Genomic DNA, 20,470 nt, shown 5'->3' with positions numbered 1-20,470 from the left:
GAGTTTATCCTTTCCAAATCAAGATATTACGCTAACAAGATGTAACGAAGGTAAACGAATATAATGAAAATTTTACAAGTAAGAAAATAGTATATATTTTATACAACCTTACGTTGGTAATGACCAGAATAAAATTGCAAATTGAAGCAACTCTTTGAGTTTTTTCCGTTCGACACAATAACGGAATAAATATTTACAAAGTATAACTAATTATGCTATCGTAGTAAATTAACAAAAGTTCAGGTAGTGAAAAAGCGCAATTTAGTTCATTAAATTTGTTGCAATTGATTTATCACTTGAGCAACTGTACCGAGAATATTTGGAACGTGAAATTGAAAAATTTCTCTCTCGAGAAATTGCCATACATGATTGCAAATGTGTGAAAAATCTTTTTGAAAAACTTTCACAGATTGGAAGCACAAATCAATAGCTTTAGAAGGGCTCGCTACTTGGTAAGTGTGATTACCAATGCTGACATAAGCAGCTGTTATACTATTAATATTTGCACCATGAATGACAACATACGGTTGAGTAACTAATTTGTGTTCCGTGTGCAAAAGAACAATTTTCTGATTGACTTCTTTCAAAATGTTGCTAATGTTTTCTTTCTCCTGCAAAAAAAATTTTTTTAATTTAAAATTGATTTATTTACATACAATAAAAAAAAATTTTAAATTAATAAAAAAATTCAGTTTTATTAGTTATTAATAAGATATTTCAACAATTATTGTATAAAATAAAACTCTTTAAATAATACAATTCTTTAAATTTTTAGATTAATACATTTAATAACTGTTTTTAATTTTTAAGACTTAAAACCTAAAAATTGCAATCTCATAAACGTTTTGAATGATAAAAGAAGTTTTAAAATTTTCAAGCATTTTTAATCTAAACTTATATAAATCATAGATTTGTGTCCTAAAAAAACGTAAATTTCATTTTGCAAATGCACATCACTGTTAATTAAATATAGGATTTAAGATGTTAATGTTTGATGTTAAAAATAATAAAATTTTACAGAATATTGAATTAAACTTTTTTTAAATAATTGAACTTTTGAAGAATATAGTACAAAATTATTATAAATAAATGGTTTTACTAAGATTTCTACTGAAAAATTAAAAATAATTCAATTTTCGAAGGACTTTATTAGAATGATTAAGAACAAATGCTTCGTTACAAAATTTTTGATAAAAATTAATAAAATAATTTAATTTTTTAATTAAAAAATTTTAGATTTAAAAGTTTAAATTTTTACAACTGATTAAATATTAGAAGATTGTGACTGAAAATTTTGGCAAATTGTAATTACTAATTAATTACATAGACAGGGAAAAAAATATATGTACAATATTTTACGAAAAAAATTAACAGACGAATTGGGATCTGAAATCATACGAAGCGACCCATTCCTTTACCTGCTTGCGGAGACCATCTTGGATTTTTATCTCTCTCTAACATATGCACAAAAAAGAGATAAAAAACAAAAACAAGCTCCGTTAACAGGGACCACCAGATGTTGCATCGGAGTATTTCAGATCCCAATTAATTTTATAGACATAAAATTCACATGTTTTTAATTTTACCTTTACGTGATGAACAAAGCAACTCGAAACTTCCGTTTTCTCTGGATTCCACGCTTTTCCGTAACTTGACTTCTTCGTCAATTTTGTTATTTTCTTAAATAACAAGGGCAACAACAGTAATGCGACGTTGTTATCTACTTCTAAAAAATAATGTAAGTTATATCGTTATGGAATTTAAAAGTTTGTAATATTTCCAATTAAATTTTTAAAAAAACAAACCCTCAGTTGACGTTTTGTATTCTTTCAAAATGTTTTTAATATCTTGGTCTCTTTTTGATTTAGCCAATTTGATAATTTTTTTCGCAGTATTTGGCCAGTTTTCCTCAAATGAATTTGAAGGCTTACTGAAACCAGTCGAGAAATCTTCTTGTATCTATAAATTATATTTAATTTTGGTTAGAACAATTTATATACATTGGGGTTAAATTAAGTAAATAGTAAATTAAATGATGAAGTTAAATTATAACTCACCAAAGTATAACCTAGTGGATTCAGTAATGCGGGAAGTGTCCGAAAAATTTTTGCAAAATCAGACTTTGAGAAAAATAATTTTTTTTCCCTAATTGCGGTATTTGTCCACTTTTGTTTAAAATCGTCGTCGATAATGGTTACTGACTCTCGTAACACTTCGAAGGCTTGGCAAAGACTTTCGTCTAAAGTTGATAAATACAAATAAAGAAATTTCAATTTTTAAACGTAATAAGAGAAATAAACATATTTTTATAAAACTACAGGGTTTTACCTGTCGAATTATGTACTTTTCATAAATTTAATGCTACTTTAAGTATTTTATTTCGTTGTTTGAAAAAAAGAGAAAAGGTACCACTTTGTCGGTTATACATTATTTTCGAGGTTATTTTGAAAATGGAGAGGGGGGAAGAATTCTTAACCTATTGATTTTTCATCTTTACGGTGTTCTCGAATTAAAACAACTCTCATTTGAATAGTTTCCCATAAGAACCAAAGATATTTGCATTACAATCTTTGATTTCGTTTTTCTCAAAATGGGAGTTTTGGCAGTCTGAAATTTAAAATTCTGTAACTCAGAGAATTTTGTACCAAAATGAACATAAGACCCTTCAAAATTTTCCAAATTTAACAAGGAATTTGACCATATAGATAAGTCCAATAGTGCCAAAGTGGTACCTTTTCACGCAGACGTCCACATATTAAGAAAATCTTCACAATAGAAATAATTAAAATTAAATTAAAATTAGAAATAAATTACCATCATCCGCAATTTTCCTCTTTCGATTTTTGGATATTTTGATAAGATTTATCGCGATTGCTTTCTCTCGTAATTTGGCGTAGCAGGTTTGAAATGTTCCATGAGCATCGTTTTTTGGAGTACTTTTGGAGTAAAATGTTTCCTTTAAATAAGGCGGAAAAAGTATTGAGGCACTTTCGGCTAGAAATTCAAGTCTGTCTGCATTTATTCTATTGAAAAAAGGAAATAAAGCATGTTAATATACAAAATTTAAGTTACAATAGAAATTATATTATAGCACTAAAAGCTATATAACTTTTAGTGTTATATTTTACAAAATATTTTTATATGCTTACGAATATGAATTTGTTCGGTGAATTTCGTGATAAATCACAATTTTCGAAACTTTATGAATCGAAAAATAGGTTTGCTTTTTTGTGTCTAATAACAGTTGTCTGTTTTCTTGAACTGATTCAAAGTCAAAGGCTTGAATTAAAAAATTGCCTTCACCAGTCTGAGACAAAACTTGGTAAATATAATTGTTAATCCTTGGATTTGGCACTTCTTAAAGAGAAAAATTAAAAAATTAAAGCTATGAAGGATTTTATGTAAAGAAGTTTTAAGGTTATTCAAAAATTCTCATACCAATCACGTTTACAACGTCGTCAGAAATAATTTCTGGCTGTTGATCATAAAGGTAGCCATTTGAATTATCTATTATAAGTAACTCCTTTTCAACTGAGTATGATGCATTTAATGAGTAATTGCTACTATGAGAAGGCAATTCGGGACTTTGTTCGACATTAAAAGAATCTAAAAAAATATATTAATTTACTAAAGAAGCGATAAATAAGTTTCATAATTACATTATATTTAAATCAAATTATGAAAAACATTTTTTTATTACGAACACTAAATTTAAAAGGCCAGTCAACCAACTTCTCTGGCGGATCGGACATTCCGTGAATCTCCCCAACTGGAGAGATTTTGAGGAGATTCGCCGGAGATTTTTGGAATTTTTTACATTTCTTTACCATTCACTTTTATTTTGTTTATTTTTTAAATAGTTTTTAATCATTATAAAGCATTTTCATCGTCATTTTAAATTCTTAACTTTGAAATATATCGGAAACTGAAAGCGCAAAGTAGAGTAAATTTGTCATGCACGATCACAATCATTATTAATTAATTAAGACATTAATTTATGCAATTATTGTTTTATTTTACTCCTTAAATTATTCAGTTACCGGTCAAAAAACTTATTTTCGAGATTGTTTGCAGAATTATCTTTTTTTTTGACAATTTTCGAAAATCTCCGGTGAATCTCCTCTAACACGGTCTAAAATCAGTCGAAAAAAATCCCTGACTTTTCCGTGACATTTTTCTGATTTTCCCTGATCAGTTTATCTTGAATTTTCTCACTAAAAATCGCATAATTTTTAATTGTCAAAAATTTCCCTGACTTTTCACTGACTAATTATAAAATTCCCTGATTTTTCCCTAACTTCCCTGGCCCGATTTTTTACCCCGATTCATCCATGACTTCCAAGTTTTTCCTGACTAGTGGCCACCATGTCTAAATCTCACACATGGAAAAATTCACAGAATTCCCGATCCGCCAGGGTTATAGATAAAATTTATTTTATATAATATTTTGATCTAAATGTTTCAACTGTCCTTAAAAAAAGTAGCATTTTTGCAAACCGTATGAATGTTGTAAATCTGAAGGGGACACAATTGGGGAATACTCCGCACTTCTATTCTCGACTGTACTACAATTCATTGTTCTTTGTTCTAATCCTATACAAAGAAAAGACAAATACAGAAGAAACAAACAAAAAAGAGAAATAATATTACAAAAAAAGGAAATCCATCCTATGAATATTATTTTCGTTTGCATTAATTCCATAAAATTCAACAAAACAGTTCAAGAAACCTAACCTATAATGTTGTTGATGACAAACATGCACAGAAATAAAGACTAACAAATTTTAAAATAGTACACAATTACAATAAAATAAATAAAATAAACTGAACAATAATAAAATAATATTCATAATGTATAGATGTTATTATACAATAAATATTTCAACAAGATTACACATTCTGTCAACAAAAATATATTTGTTAAAGTAACACATAAGGTACTGATATAATATTATTATTAATATTTTTAGAAATTTATTATTAATAAGTTACAAACTAAATTGTTTTACTTACCATTAAATATGAATGAATCCGACACACAAATAAAACACGAGAACAAAAAGTCTTCTTGCACGAGAGTTCTCAACGAAATACACAAGTACCCACGAAAGTGTATTTGCAAGAAGCTCTTCTTACCGAAATAGGGCGGAACTCGTGGAAAAGAAGCACCTTGCTAGTGCTTGCGTTATTCGCGTGGCGTCGCTACGAATGCAGCACGGTTTCTTGCTACCAAGGCACATCTGACTTGGACTTGTAGCATAGATATTCGTCGCGCAGAAAGCGTACGAATTCATACTTTACGGGGAAGAAAGGCGCCGGGCGAAAAATTCACGAACTACTTCCGTGCTACAAAGCCCTGATTTTTCTCTCCGTGTAGTGGCGTCGACTACGACGCTCCTTGAGGAACTCCAACTTAAGTTCCTCTTTGAGTTCCTGTGGAACTCCCTCCAAACGTTGGTCTAACTCTCGCAGCTCGTCGAGAAGGGTTGGACCAGACGCCGCCACTACACGAGCCTCAGGCTCGACGTTTTCCTCCCTAGGTGGGGGCCGCTCAACTTGTTGGGGAACCGGCGAACTACGACGGTTCCTTGGTGGAGGGTCCTCCCGTTCCACCAGCCGCTGAGATGGCCTTGACGACGAGGTCCCATCACGCTGACTCAGGAACTCGGCATGCACGCGTGAGCAGCGTGGACACGTGTTAAGGGTCACCTCCCTCCTTCCGCAGTTTTTGCAAAAAACTGCCCATTCTTTTGGGCAATCAGAGAGGCGATGGCCTCTCTTCCAACAATTGAAGCAGGACCTCATAGGCGGGTCCAACCTTGGATCCGTCAGTATTGGGTCCAAACCCTTGAACATAATACCGGCCAATACAGCCGGTAACTGCCTCCTGCCACTCGCACTTATCACTGAAGATGCTGGCGCCGGTAAGGTTTGGATCGCGCAAACCTCCGCCACCCCTGCCTCCTTAGGTAAGTGAGACGCCGTCGGTTTATACACGGGCCTCGGCACACCACTTACATAGTTCTCCGACTTGAGAGGATGTCGGTTTCGATATTCGACTTCGAACTCCTGACGAAGTCGAAGCCGCTCTACTCTTCTCTCCGGGGACAGTTCCACCGGAGCCACCGTCCTCTCCAAGTCGGCCACCGCCAAACGGCTCTCCCACGCTTCCTCACTCTCACCGGGAGCACGTTCCAATTGGTACGGGTCACGCCTCTGACGAAGTACCTTCTTGACGGCCCCGGTGGCCACAATTTTGTCCGTGGACGCCTCCACACTGGTCTCAGCAGCCACTTCAACAGCTGCAGCCTCATTCAACTCACCACTCAACCGGGCCACAGAATTATCACCAAGAACAGATGGTTCCGCTATCTCCTCCGGTTGAGTGGGGGTAATGCCTCGTTCCTCAAAAACTCTCTGGACCAGAGTTTCTACCCTGTCCAGCCGCGATCCTACCGCTGGAGGCGAGAACTCCGGCAAAGCCTTCTTCGCCACTAGGTGCCGACCACTCCACCCACGACGAGCGCCACAACCACTCCTCCACATTTTTCTCTTCGGCGATGGCCCAGATGGTGACTTGAGCCGACGTTTGGGCATCCAATCTGAAAACAAAAATATATTAATCACCACTCTCAACCATTACTTAACTCTATTTACGAGGAGGTATATATCTTTTCAAATCCGAGACATGAACTTTGGCCACTCGCCGCTTATCTTCGGATTTCAATTCATACACCGAGGGAGACAGTTGCCTAATTATTTCGAACGGACCTTCGAATTTTGGAGCCAGCTTGGCTGAGAACCGTTGATTCGCGTTCGATAATTTATGCGTTCGCCAAAGTACTAGATCGCCTACACTAAACGTTGCCTCGCGCTTATTTCGATTGTAGTACTTCGCCTGTTTCTCCCTTTCCTCGTCTATAAAACGAGCCACCAAATCCCGCAATGCGTCCAATCTACGCATTCTATCGCACCAGACTTCTGGATCAATGCGCTGTACCAATCGTTTCTCTTCAACCTTCCGCCGTAAACTCTTAACGGGGTTAGGTTGCCTACCAAAATTGAGAAACGCCGGTGATACCTTCGTAGTCGCTTGGACTGCCGTGTTGACTGCATGACGGAACTCGTGCACATGCTTGTCCCAATCACGGTGGTCAGAACCCACAAAGGTAGCGATCATTGTTTTCAGTGTCCGATTACTTCTCTCAACGGGGTTGGCCTGAGGGTGATATGGTGGTGTCGTCAAATGACGCACACCATACTCTTCGAGTGTTGATTTAAGATGGTTATTGTCGAATTCTTTCCCGTTGTCTGTCAACAAGAAATTCGGAGTTTCCCATCTGAATAAAATCAACTCCTCGAAGGCCTTGGCAATTGATTTGCCATCCGCCGATCTCAGAGGTTTCACCTCTATCCATCTGGAAAATAGGTCTTGGAACACTACCAAGTGCCTATTCTGGCTTTTGCTAGGAGGAAACTCCATGCAATCAGCCGCCACTACGGTCCAAGGTCGTTCCACAATCCTTCGACCCATGAGACCTTGAGGTCCTTCTTGTGACACTTTGAACCGTTGACACTCGGGACATTGCCTGACAAACGTCTGAACATCATGCCATACTCCTGGCAAATAATATTCCTGAGCTACGCGTTGGTACGTTTTCTCAATGCCCAAGTGTCCCGCCGAAATCTCAGAATGTGCGTTTTTCAGCACTTCTGCCCTATACTCAAGTGGAAATACTAATTTCCACCCCACTTCATCGCCAGTTATCGGAAGTAATAATGGGTCATTCTGATGACAATATAACCTCTCTTCTTCGACCAACCAGCCAGGAAACCTCTTCGGAAACTTAACGACCATCTCTTTCCTCTTCAAATACCACGGATCTGTGATTGTCTCGAAGGCCGCTAACTCGGCCTCTTCTTCATCGAACATGCGAGACAATGCGTCTGGTACATGGTGATTCGCACCCTTCCTATGTACGATGTCGAAATCCCACTGCTGCATCTCCAATGCCCAACGTGCCAGACGCCCTGTAGGATCCTTCAGATTCCTCAGCCACTTTAACGCACTATGATCCGTTATGGCCTTGAATTTAGAGCCTTCCACATATGGTCTAAATTTACGAATTGCCCACAATAGGGCCAAACATTCCCTTTCGGTAACGCTATAATTGCGTTCCGCCGATGTTAATGCTCTACTGGCATAAACAATGGGATGTTCGCCATCCTCAGTCTCCTGTGTAAGCACAGCTCCAATCGCTGAGTCACTTGCGTCACATTGTATCGTGAACGGCTTAGTGAAATCAGGACGGGCCAACACTGGTGCCGAAACCAATTTCTGTTTCAACTCTTGAAACGCCTCTTGTTGGTCACTTTCCCATACCCAATTCTTATCCTTGTGTAGTAGCCGCAAAAGTGGTATTTTAAGCTCGCTATCCTTCTGGATAAACCGCGAATACCATCCTACCATTCCTAGGAATCTACGAATTTGTTTGATATTTTGTGTAGCTGGATATTCCAGAACCGGCGCTATCTTATCCGGATCTGGCCTCAAACCGTCTTTATCCAAAACATATCCCAAGTACGTGACCCTCGAACAACCAAATTCGCATTTACTCGGGTTCACTACCAAACCAGCCGCAGCTAATTTCTTTAGGACAATTTCCAACCAATGAAGATGTTCCTGATAATCGTTTGTCACGATAATAATATCATCTAGGTACCCGAACACCACTGGTTCGAATTCTGGACCGAACAAAGAGTCGACCAGCCGCTGAAATGTCATAGGCGCGTTAGTTAGTCCAAAGGGCATTCTTTTGAACTGGAATAACCCTAAGCCTGGAATTGAAAACGCTGTATACTTTTAACTCTCCGCCGACATTGGTACCTGATGATAGGCCATCTTCAGATCTATTTTGGATATATATCTGGCCTTCCGTAATTTATCCAATATTGAGTCCACACTAGGGATCGGATAAGCATCTTTGATGGTTACTTTGTTCAGATCTCTGTAGTCGAAACATAACCGTAAAGTACCATCACTTTTTTTACAACCACTGGTGCTGAGCTCCAATCGCTCGCAGCACGCTCAATGATCCCTTGCTCCAACAACTTTTTAACCTCTTTTATGAGCCACTCAAGAATCATGGGTGACATCCTTCGTGGTCTATGCTTGACCGGTGCCGTATCACTCAAACGAATGTGATGTTCGGTTAAGGATGTCATTCCTAACTCTGCCGTTAGGGGTAGTACCAACTGGTTGACCATTAGTTGAACTTCTTCACGCTGTTCATCGGTCAACTCCGATATTCCTGCACACTCCGCAGAAATATCGCCACGATCCCGCTTATTAAGTTGAGTCGCAAATTCATGCCACTCACCCTTCTTAATTCTCCAGAGGCCCTTGCCCAATTGGACATCCATGTCCATGTCCTTGCAAAAGTCAATGCCCAAAATAATATCCTGAGTCAAAGAATCAATTGCTTTTAACTCAAATGGTTGTGAATGACCGTCGACTGTCAACCACAATCTAAACTTTCCTAATGTACTCGTTGAGCCGCCAAGGGCACTCTGGACCGCTGTATCGGCCGCCTCTAATTTTTCCCGAAACTTGGCCGCCAATTTGGGACCCACAACTGATATCATCGCACCTGGATCAAACAACGCCATATATGGACGATCCGCGATAATTACTTTTAAAAAGTATCTATTTTCAGCCCTTGTCCCATCAATCATTTCGTTAGGTTCGGGGAATTCCGTTGCATCACTTGCAACTTCTCCCCTCCCCTGGACTATACGTGCTGCCAAATGTTCAGCACTATTAGTCCCACCAACACCACTAGTAGGATGTATTATCCTTTGATCACTGGGACAATGTGTCCCAGTGCCACTAATGCTTGGTGTCCCTCTCTTAGTACGGAGTGAGTCCTCCTCACTCGAACAACAAACTCTATTTGTCTGCCGCGCAGACTTTCCACTAGGTGAACACTCACCTTTACCACTTGTGACTAGTAGATGAGTCCTGAGTAAGTTCTCCTTACTCGCCAGCAACTCATTTTGTGAATGGCCCACGACCATATAACTGGGTGATCCCTCACCCGTTCTACTAGACACGTTTTGTTGAGCCCTGAGTGAGTACTCCTCAATCGCCAGCGACTCATTTTGCGCATGACCCACAGTCATTTCGCTGGGTGAACTCTCACCCCAACACTTCATCCCTCTATTTTGAGCCTTGAGTGAGTCCTCCTCACTCGTCACCTGCTCAAATTGAGTCTGTCTCACAGACTTAACACTGGGCGAACACTCGCCCCTCCTCTCTAACACACTTTTCTCATTTTGAGCCTTGAGTGAGTCCTCCTCACTCCTCCTCTGCTCAATTTGAGTTTGACGCACTAATTTCACTCTGGGTGAACACTCACCCCTCCGCTCTTCACTCTGTTCCTGTTGAAGCTTGAGTGGGTCCTCCCCACTCTCATCAGAGTACACCTTCTCTTGCACTCTCAGGAACACCTCTTCACTCGTGGTGACTGAGCCTAAGGTTGGGGGGGAGGGTTTGTCGGTCCCCCCCCAAACTCGTTTCCCCACATTGCTCGCAATGGGGCACAAGTTGGACAATTTTTAAACACAGTGCCTTTGGTCCCACAGACCTGACACTGGCCACCAAGAGATTCCGATTGTTTATTCGGGCATTCCGAAGCAAAATGTCCCTGAACTCTGCACTTGAAACAGACCCTCGTTGGACATTGGGACGCCCTATGTCCCACCACCTGACACATGTTGCAGGTGCCTAAAAATGGCCGTGGTTCCGGTACAGTACCACTGACCGGCCTCGATGGTTCGGGTACTCTTTGTCCCGAAAACCTCTTCGGAGCTACTGCTACGGGTGCCTGTCGTGCTAACTGTTTTGCCCCGTTTTTGTTTGCTCCCGAGTTCCACTGCCCTTTTTGCATTTGGAATGCATCGACTTCCTCAGCTTCCTTCCTTTTGGTCACCTTCTTCTTTCTAGAGTTGGACTTTTTCTTAGCTGGCTTTTTGTCCTTGTCTGACCCCGAATCCGACAGAGAATCCTCAAGCAGCGCATCTAGCTTGCTTGCCTTTGCTCCACCTCTTGGTGCCGCCGATGGAAATCTCATTTTTTCCTTAGTGGGTGGTGGCATATAACGCTTATCCAGATCACGAATCTTCTCGTATCTCCTCGCGTATTTTTCCAAATCACCCAAGTCTTGCACCTCCTGGTTTGCAATGAACCGCCTATATTCGGGTGTCAGTCCTCTGAACACTATTTTTAACATTTTATCTCCCGATAGGGGCCTCTTAAAGTGATCTGCGATCATTTTTAGATTGGTGATATATGACGAGAGTTTTTCGCCTTTGGCTTGGGTTCTGGCTTTGAGCTCGTCCCAAATGTCATCATCGTCCAATACCCTAGCAAACTCTCTCATGAAAACTTTTTTAAAGGTTTTCCATGAGCCATTCCCATCCCTCACCACCCTAAACCACCTCGTGGCCGACTGCCGCAGAACTCCTGGGACTGCCCTGAGAATTTGGCCATCACTCAGGCCATTGCGATACTTGCAATCCTCCAATCGTTGGATAAATTCTTCTGGGTCTTCTTTCTCGCCTCCCGAGAATTTAATCTCCCAGTCTTTAAGTAGTCTGACCGTCCCCTGATCCACCCTGGATTGCTGGTTCCGGTCCTGCCTATCTTCGACACTCTCCGAATCGCTTTCCGATTCCGAAGACGACAATGTTCGCCATGACTGCCTGTCGCTCAACCTAGATTTGACATAATTGTCCTTTTTGCCCCCAGAGTGATAGCTCTTGACGCTATCCTCACCACAGGACTCATGTCCTGTGGGCCTCTTCTTCTTTGGTGTGGGCTCACCCTTAGCCCGTCGTCCCCACTCCTTAGATTCTGGGGCCTCTAATACACGTTTCATGTCCTGTACTATTTTCGACACTTCGTCTATTGTCACCTCTGCACTCTTTTGACTAGTTGTAGACTGATTTACTCCCTGTTTAGAGATGGCACCTAATCTTTGTTGAGGTAACTCGTTGGTAAGTGGACCCCTTCCTGTGTCCGCTTCTGGATTGCCACCCCGTTGATCGGCGCCAGCCTGAGTACCCGTCTTCCACCAACCTAACGCTGTTTTTTGGCTGTGGGTGAAAAAGGTCTGTGCTTCAGGCCCCCTTTGTAGCCACTGAGCGATATGATTCATATTCCAAGTTTCAGGAAAACTGGCCAAGTTAGCGCCCGCATTGACATCACCCGTCATTGACACTTCTTTTCCGCCAACACTGGACCTGGGTATCTGTGTCCTCTGTGATCCAATCGAATCATTTTCGTCAGTGCTATTGAGTTCCTCAGTCACCGCTATATCAGCGCCACTACTTTGTCCCCCTATTGCCCCCAGTGATTCCTCTCGCTCACTGGCCACTGAATCCGATCTACTACTCCTTTTTCTTAAAGGGCCAGGAAGTCCTTCCAAAATGAATACGTTGGATGAATCTGCCGCATCGTATTTATCTGCCCACGGCACATACAATGTTTCTCCTAAAACAATTCTTGTTCGGAGCCTCAAAAGTCTTTCATACAGCACTTGGACTGATCCTTTGATGCTGCATCCTTGACTGTTTAATTTGAAAACGACATCTTCAATTGTCATTAGTTTGACCTGCTCCCAAATTTTTCGGGCCTTCGGATCTTTCAGAACCGCCTCCATTTGTCGTTTAAAAACGTCGGACTCCCTACTCATGTTGAAATAATTCATAAATTTCAAATTCCCACAAAAAAAAAGTTTCGAATTCAATTGGCTTATTTTTCAAAATTTTTCCACCCAAAATGGTGCCACAAAATTAAGAAAGGACAATAGTACTGCCAATACACACACAAAAAAAAAATATTATTGACACGTTAATTTAAAAGAAATTTTCGCTAACTAATTTGTAGCTAGCGCCCTCTTTAAAATGGACAAAAAATACGCCGATAATAAAATAGTACCGTACAACACACAATAAAAATTAAATAAAATTTTTAATCTTATATTAATTTATCTACAACCTGCATTAATATGCAGCCACCAAAGAAAAAGAATTTAAAATACACACCACGCGAGCCTCTACGATTAAAAAAAAATTTTTTCAACATTCAAAAAAAAATAAATAATGAACAAACACAATTAAAAAAAAATTTGCTAACCTTGCGAATGAGCAAGCCACAGTTTAAAAATTGATAAAATGTTCAATAATTTAAAATTCTTTTACTTGTCCACGACAAGTCGTAAAAAAAATTAAAATTCTTCTTCGCAAGAATTTTTCACCACTCACACAAAATTTTGGAAATGGCGTCTAAAATCTTATTTCCCGCGGAAAAGATTTCTCACGATACTATAAACGCGAATGACGTCACTTCCACACACGCCGAGAAAAAAAAATTATTTAATCTACTAATAAAAAATTTTCGATCAATTAAGAATTTTCCGAGAGAGAAAAAAAAAATACCTATAAAATTAATCTCGACAAACACAACACTAATCAATACTAATTTTCTTGATTAATTTAACTAATTTCAGGTTTTACCAGAACCGAAAAGGCCACAAACACTTGCGCGCGATTTTTCGTTCCGATGACGTAATTCCTGATACCGCCAATTTCGCTCAATGTGACGTCACGTCCGAGCACATGGCGAATAAATTAGTTTTTTACACACTGAGTTCAATTTCCCGATGTATATTCCCAATATACACGGCCACACAAAATACACAAAAAATTCAATCAATAAAATAAAAAAAATCACAAATCAATATATACCTCCAAATAAATAGTTTTAATTACACATATAAAAAATTTTCCTCTGCCTCAATGTCTTGGCGTCGCCCCACGTTGGGCGCCAAAATTGTAACGGGGTTTTTATAATTTATAATTAACATAAACTGGGCATCTAAACCCGCCAATTCAAAATACACATTATCCAACAAATCTCAAAAAGGGGATCCTCCAAAACATATAAACGTCTGATGCCGGACGTTGAGGCAGGCCAACACTAACACACTTACCTCGATGACGCTAAGCTGACTCTTGACCGACGACGCTTCTCGAGATGTGGGAAGAATTCGCCAAGGAGAAAACACTCAATAAAAAAACACTCCGAATTCAACGCTAACTATTTATTAAGTAATCGCCAATTAACCAAACAACAATATTACAAAAGAGTATATAAAAAGGAAACAATTGATACAGATATCACGTCCGCTCTCAATCGATCGGGTAACTGAACTGCCTGGTAGATCCCCCTGCCGGTCCTTGGATCATCCCTATGATTCCGTCTCTCTCGCTCCTATGGACAAACCTGGCCTACGAAATAACTAATCGGCCATATTCGCTGCCCCCCGTGAACGTTCGTACGTCACGCCTGCGTACATCAGTTCTACGATAGATTTCGCGAAAGCAACTGAATTTGACTGCCACATAGAAAAGCAAGACGAAAACCCAACTAACGAATGCTTCGTTACATTTTAATGTCATATGTATAGCGTGATTGGGAAGTCGTGGACAACCTCTTATAGATCGATAGAGAAAAAAATTCTAAGAGGGACCATTTGGTTAAAAATTGAAAATTGTTAACCAATTTCGAATAAATAAAATTGGCAAATGTATAAAAATAAGAATAATTATGACGTCATTTTTGTTATCCGTAATGTATTCCGTAAAAAAACAAAAGGCTAACTTCCCATTGAACGAAATGTTGTGATTGGTTAGTTTAAGAGAAAGTTACTAGAAACTTTCGTGATTTAATTTGAAAATGTAAACAGAAAATGTTTACAAAATTATTAAATTAAAAAAGTAATTGTGAAATAAAAAAGTGAAGTGAATTTATAAAATTAACCCAAAATGGAATACCAGATGTTTTCTGCGATTTGTTTAATTCAAGGTAAGTGAAGAAAAAATAAATAAAAAAAAAATTCTAGGTTAAGTAGGGTTAGTTTGTTTACATTTTTTTCCTTTTAAAAATATTTGTTTGTTAAAGACGGATGTTGATTAACAAAAAAAAATAAATAAAGTAAAATAAATTTTGAAGAAAAATAATAAGTTAGAAACCACACTAATCTTTATTATTAACAACCCGCTTATTCGGAAAGCGTTATAGCTCTTCGCTAAGCAAATTAGAAAAAGGTAGTGGACTGTTGTTCAGAGTGTTATCCATTCAACACCCCCGGATAGACGGTATTTTATCGAAAATGATTATAAAGAAAGAATTGAGATAACACAAATAAAGGCGATTAAATAAATTGAGAATTGCATTGACATAATATAAGGTAACATTTATTCATACAACCCTCAATGTGTGTACATTCGATTCCCCAATTAAAATCTTTAATATAAAATGATTACAATTAGAAACTTTGCTACTTTAAGCTACTTGAATTTTTAAATTCAAGTCTCACAAACAAATATTGTTTATCGTAAATGCAACAAATAAAAATAACCCAAAAACAAAATAAAGATTTTATCAACACGAGAAATAATTTGTGTGTTTAGAGTAAGTGTGATAGTGTGTGTTATAAAATTTGGCAATTTCACGTAGTGCTTATAAACTCAGAAACACTCACCTCAATAAATACAATTAAAATAATACGGAAAAGTATCACATTACTTTTCTAACTCTTCGAGGATTTTGAACTCTCTGCTGTCATACGACTCTATGGAATATAGAAGTCGATCTTTTACTTTCCTATATTTTATATTTTTGCTTTTAATAAACTGGAATTATTTGCTGTACTTAAACAATTATTTCAATATTTCAATCCTCGTTCATTATAAATTCAGAAATTTGGGTTCACCAAATCTGAATGAACTAAACGATAAGGTTGAAATATAAACAATTCTGTAGATAACAAACGATATAATTTGTGAATTAAGAACTCAGCACTTTTTATATCAATACCACTTTATGCTTGTTAAAATAATCCTTCTTTTTCAATGAACTTTTTATAACTTGTACGACGTCACAAATTGTGGAAAATGCACTTTTAATTTCAGATAATTAGACAGGCTCGACCCTTACTGAGGGGAGTAAATTAATAAATCAACCACCTTTGGTGGGAACAAAACTTAATAAAAATTCTTCCGCCTTTTTGCGGGTAATACGTCCGCCTTGCGGGAAATACAAAATAAGACTCCCTGAATAATAATTTTGTGGCAACGATCACACCCATTTGGTTTATAATTTTAGGTAGTGGGAGGGTTGATTTTGCAATCAACACCTCGTTGTTTCCATGCAAGTTTTAGCAAAACTTGCATTTTAAATGTGGCGTGATCGGTTCAACCACCTTTATTAACGGTATACTTTATGTGTTTCCTCATTTTCCTAAAATAATGTGGCAACTCTTAGAGTGTAAGTCCCACAACTTGCGAAATCGACTGTTAATTTAGTTTGAATTATTTCGCAATATGTAGTTCAATAATCTGAACTCATTTGCGAAATAAACTTTAATTTAGAAATTTAAATAATAAAAAAAAATGAATTAATAAATATTTATTGAATAATTAGAAATATCATTTAACTATTCTAGTGTCTAAAACTTAGTATGTGTGTGTGTTGTGTGTTGTATAGACGTAGGTATTTAATTGACAAAAAGTTGTAGCGTTGATAAAATAAATATTATTTTTAATAAATAGTATTTATTGCTTAAAAAAAAAATTAAAAATTACGGAAATCCGTCCGTAACAAATACCCCCCTTTTTTCTGGCTGACGTCCCTTGGCAGCCTGTGTAGGTGTGATGTCATCTATTTATAATTTATTTTTTTTTTACAAAGGATCCTTTAGTGGTTTTACATTTTTTTAAATGTTTACAAATTGTCCAAGAACGCAAAATGTTGTATGTTGTAGAATAGCTGAAACAAAATCTAACGAGAACTGATTTTCCTTAGATATTGATAAATAGTCGTTTCCTCTTTTTTTGTTTTAGGAAGATTTTTAGTGAAAGGTCAAATAAGTTCTCGTCCTTAAAAGAAAAAAAAATGTTGTTTGTACGAAAAAAAAATGATAAAAAAAAAACTGATATTATTTTTTTTTTTTAAAAAAAAAGAAAAATAAAGAATAAAGAATAAAATCAAACCAGTAAATTATTAAATTTCATTATTTTGATTGCGTTATAAATTGGTATTTATGAAAGAAAAAAAAAAAATATTAGACAATTTTTTTTGTTAAGCTTGGTTAATTTAAAATTATTATATAATTATCAATTTTAATAGTTTACTAATTTTGCTTAAGTTAAAAAAAAATAACACATAAATTCAAGTGTATGGAATGTATTTTAAAACAATTAAAAAGAAAATTGAAATATCGACACTTGGTTTCTTTTACCTAATAATGTGTCGTATATTTCTGTACATATCCATACATATATTTTTTTGTTGTTGAATGCAAACAAATGAAAATAGCTGTTTTGTTTCGAATTATAGAAAAAAAATTAAATGAAAAAAAAATTTCTTATTTATGGCTAATATAAGTGTATATATAAAATAATAACACAAAAAACATGTTGGAGATAAAGTATTAAAAAAAAAATTGTTCTCCAACCCCTAACCCTCTCTCTTTTCTTGCTGTCGTCCCTTGACAGCTCTTTTTTTTTTGAATGAAGGTTAGAAAAAGGTTAGTAGAAATGAATTTGATTTACGTTATATATTATTCATACTAAAAAAAATGTGTCGCATTTCTGTATCATATTGTATGTAAAAATTGCTGAGCCTCTTTTATTTTTGTTAGTTTGCAGAAAGTGTTTCCTTTAAGTGTTCGTTTATATTACGTGATCAGTCTTTCTATAGTCTTTCTCGAGTTCCGAGCTATATTACAAAATTTTCTTTCCTTTGTTATTTGTTCGAAGTTCCTTTGTTCAATTATTTAATAACTTATGTCTTCCCAATCTTTTTCTTTCGATTCTTACGTGATGGCCCTTGAATTGGCTAGGAGTGGCGTGGTGGATGCGGCGGGTTTTTTAGTTTGGAAGAGGTTCGAGCTGGAGAAATTGCAGTCCGATAAAGTGTTGAGTGGCTGTCGTGGGTATGTATTTTGTTTAATTACTTCCTTTCCCTTTTTTTTTTTTTTTTTTTTTTTTTTTTTTTTTTTTTTTTTTTTTTTTTTTTTTTTTTTTTTTTACATAAAATGTTTTACGTTTATTTAATTGTGATTTTACTTAAAACGAAAAAAAAATTGTTTTAGGGTTCAAATTTTTATACCTGAGTGGGTAGATGCTCCAGCTAGAAACCCTTCCTTCTCTAAATGGCCTGTGGATTTGGTGGGTATGCGGAAAGCAGTAAAAAGCGATGTGGGGGAGGTTATTTGGCGCCAAGAGTACCGTTGGAGTTGGGTGAAAAAAAAATACCAATACCGTGGCTATTGGGCGCCTGCCTCTTTTGAACACCCCACCTTGTGTACAGTTCCGGATACCTTGGAAATTGAGGAGATACAGGGCTGTTTGGGTGTCAATATCTCCAATTAGTGAGTATTCTAAATTTCTACATTTAAATTTTCGTTAAAATTAAATTTAAATTTAATTTAAATTTAAATTTAAATTTTGCTTGAGTTAATATACCTAAAAAAAATAAAATTTGATTCTCAACTTAAATATTTTTCCCTTTTGTTTTTACAGTCCTTATTCCCATTTGCCCGCTTTTCCAAGGACTTATGGGCCACGTCCTACTGATCCGGCATTAGAATTAATCTATTGTCAAAGATACCGAGAAGAGTGGGAAGATCTTGTTTTAGTGGGCAGTAGGTGGGAGACGGTAAGTTCCCCCCCCCTTTTTTTTTCTTTGCTTTACAAAATTTTGTTAAAATAAAAAAATAAAATGTTTTTCTCTTTTGTTTTGTTTTTTTTTTTTCAGAGATGGGCTTTACGCATGCCGGTCATCTGGCATGAGTGTTAATTTTAGTTATTTATTTATTATTATTATGTATTGTATTTTAAAACAAACTTCCGCTTTTTCTTAATAAAAAAAAATCTTTCACGTTTTTAGAATTAAATATAACATTAATTAATAAACAATATTGAGTTTTTATTGATGATTTTAATAAAAATTAATAATTGCAATGTTCGTCTTTTTCTTTTGTGTTCTATACCCCCTTTCTTTTTTTTTATTTTTTTAGAAAAATTAAACAACAAAAAAAAATTTTTTTTTAAATAAATAAAAGAACGAAAGTTCGTTTGTTTTCATGGTTAGTGTGCTGTTTAAAGTTGTGGTTATTTTACTATATATCTTTTCTTTCAGTAAAATTTATTAATATATATTAAAAAAAAAAACGATAGGTTTTTTAATAATTTTTTTTTTCTAAATAATATCCTTATAAATAAATAAATAAAAAAAAATACGCAAAAAAAAACTTGTTGTCTGATAATTGAAATATCTTTGCCGCTCTCTTTTATTTTCTGTGCTACCTATAGTACTTGCGTACTTATGGTAAGCCATTAGGCTTTACATTGTTCAGCAATTAATCCTCGCGGTGGCAGCATCTTGCAGCCCGTCGCGGTTTCCTTCCCCCTTCGTTTCTACCTCCTTCTAATCCCTGTTTCTTTTTCCCTTGTTTCGCTTCCGCGCGGTCCTAGCGGCACGCAATAATTATTTCGCGCTTCATTTTTTCTTTTCGTTTTTTTTTTTTTTTTTTTAGTGATTTGTGTTTTTTTTTTTTTTGGTGTTTGTTCTCTCCCTTTTGACAGTGTAAAGTGGTTAAAACAAAGTGTATGTGTAGTGTATTTACTCTAAGTCCGCCCTTCCCCCCTTCGTCCCTTCGTTTCGAAGTGTTTACTGTAAAAAAAAAAATTTTTTTTTTTATATGGATTACGTTGGATTATTTATTTAACCTGTGTCTCATGGATTAGTTCCAGAGTTACAACATCGGTAAGTCTCAACAAATAATCCTTTTCATTTATCTCCTTCATATATTTTTTTTTATATTGAATAATTACCAATTTTAATTTATATTTAAAGTATAAGTATAATTTAAAATATTTCATTGTTTCCTTTTTTTTTATTCTTTTATATTTTTCTTTTCTTTGCAACTTATTTTTTTAGCTTTTGCTGAGTTTTGTTTTTTTTTTTTGATAAGCCGTCTCTCTCGCGTGTCAAATTTCCCGCGGTCTTTGCGAGGTTGCCATGTTTAATCTTTTTCTTTTTAATATATTTTGAATTTAACTCTCCCCAAAAAAAAAATCTTTTTATTTCTATTTTTTTTTTATATTTAACGTGATATTACCCCATTGCAATATCTAATATTACATCTTATTATTTTATACAATATTCCATCCCCCATATAATTGAACTAATATTCTATAATATCTAATTATTTATATACTATTTATATCAAACTTGTTGATATCTTTCAAAATTTTAATTGATTTTTGGATAAATCTTTGAATTGAATTTTGTTTTAAAATAATTAAAAAAATGAAAAACTTTCGTTATTATAATTAT

At 36.1% G+C, this 20,470-nt stretch overlaps 3 protein-coding genes across 5 annotated transcripts in view; 1 reads left to right on the top strand and 2 right to left on the bottom strand.

Annotated features, from left to right (window-relative positions):
• The window catches only part of LOC127288898 (uncharacterized), a 93,019-nt gene extending 78,536 nt beyond the window's left edge, over positions 1 to 14,483 (bottom strand). Inside the window, exon 1 of the mRNA XM_051316605.1 lies at positions 14,055 to 14,483. The gene's annotated coding sequence lies outside the window, so the exon portion shown is untranslated. The remainder of the gene's footprint in view (positions 1 to 14,054) is intronic.
• LOC127288908 (uncharacterized) lies at positions 267 to 5,260 on the bottom strand. The gene is made up of 9 exons (XM_051316613.1): positions 5,246 to 5,260; positions 5,014 to 5,173; positions 3,439 to 3,606; positions 3,150 to 3,357; positions 2,815 to 3,023; positions 2,058 to 2,239; positions 1,806 to 1,959; positions 1,587 to 1,726; positions 267 to 611 (listed from the first exon to the last, which is right to left on the bottom strand). The coding sequence occupies exons 1-9, from the start codon at positions 5,258 to 5,260 to the stop codon at positions 270 to 272; spliced, it is 1,578 nt and encodes a 525-aa protein (XP_051172570.1). The 3' UTR covers positions 267 to 269.
• A 2,976-nt stretch (positions 14,484 to 17,459) lies between the features above and the next one.
• The window catches only part of LOC127288890 (uncharacterized), a 32,631-nt gene continuing 29,620 nt past the window's right edge, over positions 17,460 to 20,470 (top strand). For 2 of the 3 annotated variants that reach the window (XR_007844103.1, XM_051316586.1), the window contains exon 1: positions 17,461 to 19,897. The gene's annotated coding sequence lies outside the window, so the exon portion shown is untranslated. Of the gene's footprint in view, positions 19,898 to 20,470 lie in introns of all 3 variants that reach the window. The other variant, XM_051316584.1, reaches the window with a different exon arrangement.

Source organism: Leptopilina boulardi, unplaced genomic scaffold, assembly GCF_019393585.1.
Source record: "Leptopilina boulardi isolate dan_hultmark-lab unplaced genomic scaffold, ZJU_Lbou_2.1 LbouV2_397, whole genome shotgun sequence".
In the NCBI taxonomy this organism is placed as follows: Eukaryota; Metazoa; Arthropoda; class Insecta; order Hymenoptera; family Figitidae; genus Leptopilina; species Leptopilina boulardi.
The sequence above is the reverse complement of the archived record's forward strand: the minus strand, read 5'-3'. Positions and strand labels throughout refer to the sequence as shown.

Excerpts from the sequence above, each read along its gene's own strand:
- LOC127288908 (XM_051316613.1), bottom strand. Across the intron at positions 2,240-2,814 it reads GAGGAAAATTGCGGATGATG|ACGAAAGTCTTTGCCAAGCC; the intron begins GTAATTTATTTC and ends TATCAACTTTAG. Across the intron at positions 1,727-1,805 it reads ATACAAAACGTCAACTGAGG|AAGTAGATAACAACGTCGCA; the intron begins GTTTGTTTTTTT and ends ATTATTTTTTAG.